Here is an 11,405-nt window from a genome sequence, read left to right as displayed (position 1 = left end):
GCTCCATCAGGGATAGCCTAAAGGAAGAGGTTCCTCCTTCCTTAACTGTCATCTTCCGGCCTCCTATTCCCCTCCAGCTATGCTCTGACTGTGTGGGGGAGAGGCTTGCGTACCCTAATGAAGTTGTGAGCTATGCTGGCGGTGGTATAATAGTCACTGGCAGGGCCTCCCATGCCAGGCAAGTCACAACCAAAGGGTCTGACCAAAAGCGCCAAAGGGCAGGATGGGCTCTCTAGCCTTATGGCAACCATCCTAGGAGAAGGAAAACTCTAATCCCAAACCCGGGCAGATGGTGCTCATCTAACCCTGTAAGGTCAACCATCTAAGAGAAGGAAACTCTAATCAAACCTATGACCCGAGGACCTCACTGCCACCGTCCATGCTTGTCAAGGCCTCAGCAGTCAAACCTCTGGTTTAAAGGGTGAAGCCAGTTCTGTGCATGCTGCGCTCCACCAGAAAAATCCATTGCAACATCATCAATGCACTTGTAGAAAGCACAGATGAATCCTTCCTGAATCTTCATTCGCAAAGTAAAGCCAAGAAGAATAGCGAACACATTTCACAGACAAAAACCAGGATACATGTGGCCAGCCAACATCACAGCATGGTCAAGATGGCAAAGGTTAATGAGGAAGAACAAACCAGCTATCTTTCAGGTAGTTTGCTTTGCCTGAACCTGATGAAAAGCTAAAGAGTATATCCCTCCTCCTCCCTTTGCTGATTTGAGTGCAAACTACTTTTGCACATTGAACTCAGCAAACTCAGGAGATTATCCAATGATACTAAAAAGTGAAAGTAAAGCAGAATAGACACATGTATGGCTGAACCTTATCAGATGATGCCATGGCTGAACTGTCCTCCATCAATGACTATCGCACACCTTTTCACTGATGGATTTCCCCATCAGTTGCTGCCAATATTGCTGCTATAGAACAAGATTTGTGTGTGATAATAATAAAATAATAATAATAATAATAATAATAATAATAATAATAATAATAATAATAATAATATATTTATTTATATCCTGCCTCTCCCTTCCGGGATCTAGGCAGGTGTCTGGGTTTCAATCCCAGCCTTGGGCAGTCATGTGGTATCAGTTTCCCCTCTCTCCCTCTTCACCCCATACCCCCAAAATTCCCAAGCAGCCTGTTTCCTTTTTAATAAAACCTTTATTTTGTTTTATTTCATCTCCCACCTCAGTTGCATTGCCATAATGCGTAAAATATTTTACAAAGAGAAAAATAAGCAGTTTTAAAAATTTGAAAGGCATGCTGGCAAATCAACAGTGGAGGAAGGAGGAGGTTAAGAAGTATGCTAGAAACAAAGTTCCAGACTGCAAATGGCTCCTACAGTGCTTGCAGACACACGTGACAGGGACTACTCTTCCTAAAATGGTGTGCTTGCTTTTTTTTTTTCATTAACACATTTGCAGCAATAATGGGGGCTCATGTGATAATCTCCAAAGATGATGACAAAAAAGGAAAGTGGGAGGAGGAGGAGAGAGAAACAGGAACATTTTAAAAGTAGTTTAAAAAGAGACAACAGAAGATTAATTGAGACAGTCCCTGCCAAATCTGGATAGTTGGAGGATATGTGAAACATATGATACAGTTCATAATATGTTTACATAGCTATATCTATCCGTCTGTCTATCTATCTATTTATGATTAGATACAGATATGGATAGATACATCACAATCTACCCTTTCTTATAGCCTTGAGATGCATCATAACAGTTTGCATCTATGTCACTAACAGCCAAGGCCTGTCTTTCCTAGAAATCCCAAAAAGAGAATCCAAGATCTAAAGTGCACCATATGGAACACCAATTGTCTTTCCTCCACCACCCCTACATAGCAAAAGCAATGTTCTTGAAAGGTAAGGACCAAACAAAGCAGGATTTGATATGGTGTGAGAGACTGTAGCCAGAAAAGGAAATCACCAGGACAGCCTCTCCATGTGCACATATGTCTTAGACTTAGGACTCAAAATTCTAAATCCACTTGAGTAGGCACACGGAGTAAACTGCTGAAGTCAACATCTATTCTAGATAAACCTCACTGATTTATTAGGTGTACTAAGACTAGTCATTGGATTTAGATCCCTTGATCCCTGTGATAGCTCTCATGCATAAGACCAAAAAAAATGTTCTTGCTTTTTCACGTATGGAATGTACAGACATCCAAGTCTCCACCCAATTAAAAGAGCTTGCCCCCGCAGAACAACATAGGTAAGTGTCTTCTGCAAAAAGCTGGTAATGAAATCAAATGCTGTCCATGGGATCCAGGTTTCCTGGGTTGTTACTTCTATAATATGGAAGCCTGGTTCCAGAATGTGACACAGTTTAGGCAGAAATGGTAATGGTAAATGTGGGGATCAAATCCTAACAATGCTGGCAGAACGATCACAGTGATTTCACAAAAGCAAACTCTTCAATTGAACGTAATTGTAGGATAAAATCTTAGGGATAAGAAAGGAAATGCCAAAGTGTAGAAACTGAATGGTACAAAAGAAGGAAGGGAAAAATGGATTATTGAAAGCTTATCTAAAGATGAGTTGATCTTTTTAGCTAAGGTTTTTTTGGCAAGGGGAAGAGGAAGGCAAATGGCAAAAACCAGTTGGACAAAACCCGTAAGCATTGTGCCTTATCTATGAGAATCAGGCTGTGCATGTCATGCTAGTTTTTACAGTCATAGTCTACAGTCTTGCAGTGATAAAATCAAATTTGACAGTAGCACAATATAGAGGTTTAACTGACAGCACACACAGCACATTTGCTAGTCATAATGCCACAGTTTAATGACTGACGCATCTGGGAAGCTAATTCAGATTTTTTTTCCTGAATGGGATAAAGGAGCATCCAGTTAATTCCAACCATGAATTCAAGCCATGTGACAAAACTGATGCTACATACCCTGTTCTTGTTCTGCATATTCTGCAAATTGAACAGCACGAAAAGAGCCACTTTGTACATACATCCGGAGAGAAAATTCACTCTGTATTTTGTACATCCACTTGTAGCAACTGAATGGATCCAGCTTGCTACTTTCATTTCAACAAAGCAATCAGCCTTTATCTGTTAAATAGCCTAAGAATTACAAATCATGTGCCTGTTTTGAGAAAAAGTACAGGTTACAGAATTATACAAGCAGATATAGTATAAATAAAATATTCATATAAAAATAGTCTCTTAGAAAATATATTCTTTTATCCTATGGTTCATTTTTCCAAAGATGGAAACTTGTCTGGAGTTTTGCATTTATATGTTGTGATGCATTATTCCCAGCTGGATTTTTCTAATGCTCCTTTTTAAAAAAATGTGGAAAGATTATGTACTGATAACTATGCAAAGATGAGTATCTGTTCGAGATTCCAGACAACTAGCAGCAAAGAGCAAAAACAATATATATATATATATATATAAAGATGCCTGCTTTTGTACTTAATATCTATTACTGTAGGAAAATGTCCTGCAATTACAACTAGTAGAAATATCTAAGTAAACAACAATATATACAACTCAAGGGTTTCCCCATCCTCCCACAGTTTTCATATCTACAAAATTATTCCACAAAAAAGCAGGCTATCTAGTTTACTTGCAGAGTGGTTCCAAAAATGTTGGTAGAATTATTTTTTCATTAAATAAATTAATATTACTTTTATCTGGATAAATTGTTAAATATTGCTATTATTATTATTATGCCCAGACATTCCAAATCCCTGTGCTAAGATCTGCAGCACGACAAAAACAATAATAAAAAGCAGATAAACCAGTGTTTATATGGAAAACACAACAATTCTACTCGCAGTAGCAGACAGACTGACTGGGTGGGTGGGATGGAAAGGCCAGAAAGGACCCTCAGAAGCTTTTCACAAGTGAAGGAATCCCTAAATCTGCATAATCCTCACTCTTTAAATTGAAATTCACACTGGTGCATTGTCACCCTTTCCTGTGCAAAGATCATGTTAAAGTATTGTTTGTTTTCTCCAGCTCTCTTGTTATGCATGATGGCCTGTGTATTTCAGTCTCTTTCATTCAGTCCCGAAGTCCCACATTGGCCAGTATTTTGATATGTACTCTCCTCCTCTCTTCACCTAAGGCAGTCAATAAATTATACTTTGAAAGCCCAGATTATTTAAGAACATTTCCCACCCGCCATTTGTTTTGAATGAGATGGTGTTTCTCTCTTTTTTTTCTTTTCTTTTAGAAGTCTACTGCAACTGTTGGACTATTCCTCTAAGTCTTTGATGGATATCCACAAAAATGTTGATAAGTTAAGAGAGTAAGATGAGATCCATTTGCTGGCTTTTCTTTTGGGAAGAAGAGTGGGTCTTTACTACAGTCTTGTGTAGGTACACTGAGCTTATGTGCAAAACAAAAATGTGTTTATTCCAGGGTTATCAGCTCCCCCTCCCAAGCCACACTTTCATTTACAGGTGTACACTTCTGTTCGTTCACTGCATGTATTACATTTAACATAACAGCACCAATGAAATTTACAGTTGCACTGCCACACTCGTGAATATTGGTGGGTATTATACCCTCGGCCACAACACATCAGGTCACAGCCATTGGTCTGTTGGGCTGTTTTGTTGCACATCCGGCCTTGTGTTCCCACACTGCCAGTGACAGGATCTTCTTCACAGTAGTTAGGTGATTTCTCTATGTACACTAAATCTGTATCCATAGGTTTACGGTAGGAGAGTGGTTTCTTTATCTTCAGAAATGTGGGACGCTTATTACGACTTGCCCTCACTGGTTCCACTTGAACAGCTTCATTATATTTGTCCTTAAGGATGTAGCCCAGCTCCCTGAATTTAGGAAGAGTTGTCCAGCATGTTTTCGTGGTACAAGATCCTGACACGCCATGGCACTTGCATTCCAACTTCATGTTCTCTTCAAGGATCTAGATGGAAAAGAAGAGAGAATGTTGCAAGTAAAACACGAGAAGAAGGAGAAGTAAAGGGGATACCTAAACTATTTCAGAATCTGCAATTATTATTATTATTATTATTATTATTATTATTATTATTATTATTTATTTATTTATTTATTTGCTGATAACCCTGTATTGCAGTTGTAACATAATAACCTAGGATCAATAATCCATAACTGCTCTGTATTCACTAATACTACGTATTCATGATTGTGCCAGTATCACCACAATTGTAAATATCGCCCAAAACCTAACATACCAGCTACAAGCTGCCCTGATGACATTTCTAGCCCACTCCCACCAGCAATCTGTAGTGTAATGAGGAATTATGATGAGAGTCTTGCTTCTCATTGTTCAGTTTTGCTTGCTAGAAGAAGGCAGTTGAAAACATCACTTTGCTGCGCCCTGATTGACAGCAGAACAGATCTGCATTGCTCATTGCAGCTGCTGGCTGTTAACATAGGTCTCGAGAGTCAGGTCAGGAGATGTGACTTAGGCTGCATCCACAGTGCAGAAATAATCCAGTTTAGCACCACTTTAACTGTCATGGCTCAATGCTATGGAATTCTGGGAACTGTAGTTTGTTGTGGCACCAGAGCTCTCTGACAGAGAAAGCTAAATAACTCACAAAACTACAGTTACCAGAATTCCATAGCATTGAGCCATGGCAGTTAAAGTGGTGTCAAACTGGATTATTTCTGCACTGTGAATGCAGCGTTAGTTATGTATTTGTAGCTAAAAAGACTATGTTCTTAGCCATCATCAGCAGTTTCTCAGTCTACAAAGAATTACTGAGTGGATCATCAATGAATCTATCCAAGAATCTAGAAATCAGCAACATATCATTGGAGAGTTTGACATGCTCTTATTCTTATTATCAACATTCAGTGGCCTCGCTGTGGGGCTGTGATGGGTGCACCTTGCACTGGGTGAGACCCCGGAGGGGGGTGATACCTGGTTGCCCACCCCCCTGCCATGACTCAGTTTTCCTCAGGAGAACTGGACTGTGGCAATGAGCCAGGCCAAGTGCATGCACACACCCCACACCACCTTGCCACGACAAGTAGGGGCAAGGGGGGCACACATGCTCAGCCTGCCTCCTTGCCACGTTTTGGTTTTCCTCAAGGGAGAACTGGGCCATGGCAAGTAGGGGTGGAGGTGGGGCAGACGTGCTCAGCCAAGCTCTTTGTCACCGCTTAGTTTTCCTTAGGGGAGAACCAGGCTGCGGCAAGGAGCTGAGCCGAGTACACACGCACACACATACCCTTGCTGCAGCTCAGTGCTCCCCTGATGAAAACCAAGACATGGCAAGGAGAGGCAGGGGGTGCGAGTGCACTCGCCCTGATGGAGCCCCCCACCTCCTTGTGGAAGCCCTACCCCTTCCAGTTCTGAAGCCCCACTCTTGCCATGCCCAGTAGCCCCACCCTCCACACCAGGTGACACCACAGTTCAGGACGCCACTGTTTACATCCAACCTTGTGCACAAACCTAGAAATTAAGGTGGCTTGCAAAAACTAAAACAGAAAGCATAGTGCAAAGACATAAGAAAAGTGAAGAGAGATGTATCAAAAGCAGTCAAAGAAAATAATGCAAAGTCTGGCCAAATCAGGTCAGTAAGACTTTAGAAAAACTCATCAGTATAACCATAATACAAAATTATGCCCCAGCTACAGAAGAGGAAATTGAAAGATTCTATGCTGGAGTCCAGGAGGAAATTGATCACATACCAAAACAGGATTTGTTGTTTGATTTATATTGATTGTAAATTAGACATTAAAAAAAACAGGACTTCTTGTAAAGCATAGGCAATTAAAATGTAAAAGTAGGAAAGAGAGCAAAATCAAAGTTTGTTCAGTTCAAACATGCTCTTCAAGCAATCAAAGAGGTGACTGTTTACCTGGACATCACCTGATGATTAATATAGAAATTAAATAGACAATCAGAAGCAAAAGAGGGAAAAGCTCCACTCTCTGCAAAAACAAGACCAGGATCAGATTGTTGTACTCAACTGCTAATATCAAAAATTAGAAGAAAGCTAAAGATGAAAATTAAACTAAGCACCATGTCAAAATACAGCCTGAAGAACATCCCCATAAGTTAATGTAAAGAATAGATTTGCACTATTACACCTAATGTGTCAGAGACAGCACAACTCTGGACTAAATCCAGGGACAGTGTGAGGGAGGAATGAGAAACACTGTCTGCAGAGCTTGAGGTTTTGGAAAAGCAGCATCAGTCTTTCTATAGATAAAAGAAACATTTGTCTACATCAAGTATACATTGTGAAGCAATGTCTAATGTTCAAAACACACTGCAGAAATAACCCAGTTTGAGACCACTTTAACTGCTCTGGCTCTGTTAGGGAATCCTGGGAATTGTAGTTTATTGTGGCACTGGAGTTCTCTGACAGAGAAGCTAAATGTCTTACAAAACTACACTTCCCACAATTCCATTGCATTGAGGCAGGGCAGTTAAAGTAGCCTCAAATGGGATTATTTCTGCAGTGTCTCAAAAACTAGGAATATGTGGTAGCCAGTAGTGCATTGTAGCATGGATTGGGGGGGGGGGGGGGTGTGTCAGGGGGGTAATTGTTAGATGTAAATTCCTATCATCCTTCATAATTGGCTATGTTGGCTAGGATTGATGGAAACTGCAATCCAACAGCATGTGGAAGATGACCCTCAGCCATGCACTGTAGGAAGATACATGGCAGCCATAATTCTATAGATCAGAAGTAGGAATTGTGTTGAACTGGAATTCCCACTCTTGTTATAGATGATTTTAGGATAACTCAGTCCATTTTTTTTAAAAAACGGTGTTAGAAGAAATATTTCTTGGTCTAAAAATATTTTTAAATAAGATTTTAATGTTTTTTAATTTTTCTGTTCCATTGAAACATCTTCAATAATACTTGTCTGGAAATCTAAAGTATCTTTTGAAAATAACTTTCCAGTGAATCAGCCAATGACTCTTCTGTATAGATCCCATTGCGAGTACATAGAAAATGATATATCCAAAAATAGCCAAGAGAGGTGTTGCACCTAAAAACCAAACTTATTACCTCATACATTTTCAGAGACTAAAGTCCAATCCAGATTTGCTTCTCCTGCATGAACCTGGGATACTTCCTTACAAGCAGAAGTTAGCAACTCTCCAGAATATGTGGGAGCTGGGATAGTGTATACCTTTGTCATCACCACAAGTCTTAGAGAAGAAAATGCACAATTTCAACCAGTTTGCCAGAGTTCAACCGGCTGGTCAAGAAGAGAGAGCCATTTAACTGTGCCAAAAAGCAAAGCTGTGGGCTATAGCAGTAAGAGTCCACCAACCTGTAGACTTCTGGAATTAGTCTGGTAGGCAGGGCAGGTATGACTTGCCCCGAACAGATGGGACAAATGAAGCTGCTTCCAGATGCTTTGGAAGCATGGCGTTCATACAAATGGCACTTCCAAAGTGGCCCAAAACTACACCAAAGCCACATTCCAGTCCTTTGGACCAGAACAGAAAGGAGTTGTTGTCTTGTCTGAGCTTCTTACTAGATTACTGCACTACACTCTTATAGTGCTTCTATTTCACTTCAACTGCTGTGCCTGCCTCCTGTTGCATTCTGGGATTTGCAGTTTAAGGAGAGGCATTTAGAATTCTCATCCAGAGAGCTCTTAGGCCTCACTGAACTGCAAGCCCCAAAATGCAAGAGAAGGCAGCCAGAGCCGGAGTAAAAGTGGAATAGCAGCAGTATAATAGTGTAGTGTGGCAATGTGATAAATCTCCTCTAAAACTACCAGATTAGCGTCCGAGTTCTTCAGCTGCTCTAGCAATGGACTCCTTTGACTCACTTGTTGGGTCTTTGCAATTTGAATCTTTGTCCCTGTAGCCATCTTAGCTCATTCCTATTAATTGCTATTAGTTACTATTGATTACTGTCATTAATTACTGTTTTGTAATTATTTAATTCTAATTTCCTTCTCCTACATATATATATATATATATATATATTCACCTTCTCATCTTTTCCTTATACAGTCGGCCCTTCTTATACACGGATTCAAGCATTCACGGTTTGAAAATGTTCCAAAAAAGTATAAATTTCAAATATCAAACCTTGATTTTCCATTTTTTATAAGGGACACCATTTTGCTATGTCATTATATTTAATGGGAGTCGAGCATAGACAGATTTTGTTATCCATGAGGGATCCTGGAACCAAACCCCAGCGTATTACAAGGGTCCGCTGTAGGTGTATTCCTTCCTCTCAGATCCCTTAATCAATCAAATCCCTTGGTTAATCAATCACTCTCACCTATATGCTCAAAAATCTAAAAAAAATTAATCAAATTTATTTAAATCATCAATAATCAATAGATTAATTAATTAGTTGATTCAATCAATCAAATCAAATTTTGATTTATTATCAATTGGCCCTAATAGTTCACTCAATTCAGTCAGTATAACACTTAATTCCAGACCAAACCTTCTATTCTCATTTGTTAAATTCCACCCTATACTATTTAATCAAATCAAATCCATTAAATATTTGGGTTCCTCAGTGGATTAGTAAGTAATCAATCCAAACCTGTCTAGGTCAAGTCAAATTATCCAGTTGACATTTCCTTAATTCATCATCTCCTTTCAAATTTCCATTAGTTCATCCACAAGATTCATAAATTAATTCTTAATTCCCATCAGATTTATTATTATTATTATTATTATTATTATTATTATTATTATTATTATTATTATCTCCTGCTTCTCCCTTCGGATCGATTATATATAGATTATATAGCCTAATATATTATAATATAGCCCAATGAAATGAAATGTAATAGAGTGGCAGTAATCAATATAATAGTAATAATAATAATCAGTATTTTGCTCTAAACCTCTCTCTAAACCACCCTTTCCTGCCCCTTTTCTGATGTCTCCCCTTCTCTGTTTCAGATCTTTCTGTCCGGATAATTCAGCTCCTGACACCATAGGTTGGGCCCTGTGTCCACGGCCCATATTCAGAACTGGCTGTGCAGTAGGCAAAGTTTGGACCCGCTTCCAGGCAGTGCACACTCAGGCCACTCTTTTTTACTTGCCTGCTCTGGCCCAAAGAGCCAGATATAAATTAGGTTGGTATAAATTACCCTGAAATGTAAATGCCAGCCTTACCCAGCAGTTTTGTACTCTGGCTAACTTTGTGGCTTTATTCAGAGCAGTCTACATTTTTAGAGTGTCCAAGTTCCAATTCAGTCAGTGGAAAGACAGTGAGCATGGAGGGAATAAACAGCTCCATTGGAAAGAGCTGAGTAAGCTACTATGATGGATCAACAGCTGAAAGGACTTGTGACATGTGTTGAGCTTACTGTTCTCTGTGATGTATCTTGGATGCCAGCTGGAACCAGCTTTGAAACCTGCCCTGTCTAAATCAGGGGTGGGCACAAGTTTCTGTGCCCATTTTTGTTTAATTTTGTTTTTTATATTGATCATTTATTCTGACTTTTATGGAGGCAAACTATAGATTACTGGTAGTGTAGGTACCTGTTACTAGTAGTGTGGGTGCCTGTTTTGTGACCCAGGATTTCCACTTAACAGGATGTCATCTGAGCTTGGTTGGCAGACTGTGTGTCCTGAGATCCAGGAGATAAAATTGTTTTAAAAACATATTCTTCACATCTTCCTATTTTAAACATTCTCCTATCAGTGCACTTCTTATTTTTGTCCCCTCCACTCCTGGAGTAAACATTTCTCTCCTTGAAAAAGGTCAGATGTAAAATAACTAAACATAATATTTCTGGCTTCCAGGCAAGCAGTGATCACATTTACCAGTGAGAAAACACATTAGCCAATACTTCTAAACGGACCAAAAAAAAAAAAACTTATCCTCTTCACTATTATTATTTAGCTTTTGGATAGTATTTTTTATATATAATTCTGTGACCAAGAGTGAAGAAGCTATCTTTTAGACTTCAGTGGCGATGCTATTTGGGGGATTCTGTGAGTGATAGTCTAAAAAAAGTACTATTTCCATGCTTTGCTCTGTCACACATGCTATTCCAAGGATGAGCAACTTTGACACCTCCAGGGGAGAATTTTGTGCCCTAGGATTCTCTAGGACAGTGATTCTCAACCTGTGGGTCGCAAGCCCTTTGGGGTTGCCTAAGACCATCGGAAAACATGCATGACAGGGGGTTGGATTGGATGGCCCTTGTGGTCTCTTCCAACTCTATAATTCTATGATTCTATCATTCCAGTGGTCTTAGGAACCGAAACCATCAGTTGGGGGTCACCACAACATGAGGAACTGTATTAAAGGGTTGTGGCATTAGAAAGGTTGAGAACCACTGCTCTAGGAACTACAAAACTCCCAAAATTCAACTGAGAAGAAAACACCACACAACTGGAAGTGGGCAGAAGACTACTTCTAATTTTGAAAAAGTAAGTATTACACTACAAAGGGGAAATAGCAACCTACATAAGAGG

At 39.6% G+C, this 11,405-nt stretch overlaps 1 protein-coding gene across 1 annotated transcript in view; it reads right to left on the bottom strand.

The window, feature by feature from the left end:
- Positions 1-1,683: 1,683 nt before the first annotated feature.
- The window catches only part of WNT7A (Wnt family member 7A), a 64,988-nt gene continuing 55,266 nt past the window's right edge, over positions 1,684-11,405 (bottom strand). Inside the window, exon 4 of the mRNA XM_042455954.1 lies at positions 1,684-4,910. Within this exon, the coding sequence (XP_042311888.1) occupies positions 4,431-4,910 (480 nt within the window). The 3' untranslated portion in view covers positions 1,684-4,430. The remainder of the gene's footprint in view (positions 4,911-11,405) is intronic.

The sequence above is a fragment of the Sceloporus undulatus genome, chromosome 2 (assembly GCF_019175285.1).
Source record: "Sceloporus undulatus isolate JIND9_A2432 ecotype Alabama chromosome 2, SceUnd_v1.1, whole genome shotgun sequence".
Classification (NCBI taxonomy): Eukaryota; Metazoa; Chordata; class Lepidosauria; order Squamata; family Phrynosomatidae; genus Sceloporus; species Sceloporus undulatus.
The sequence above is the reverse complement of the archived record's forward strand: the minus strand, read 5'-3'. Positions and strand labels throughout refer to the sequence as shown.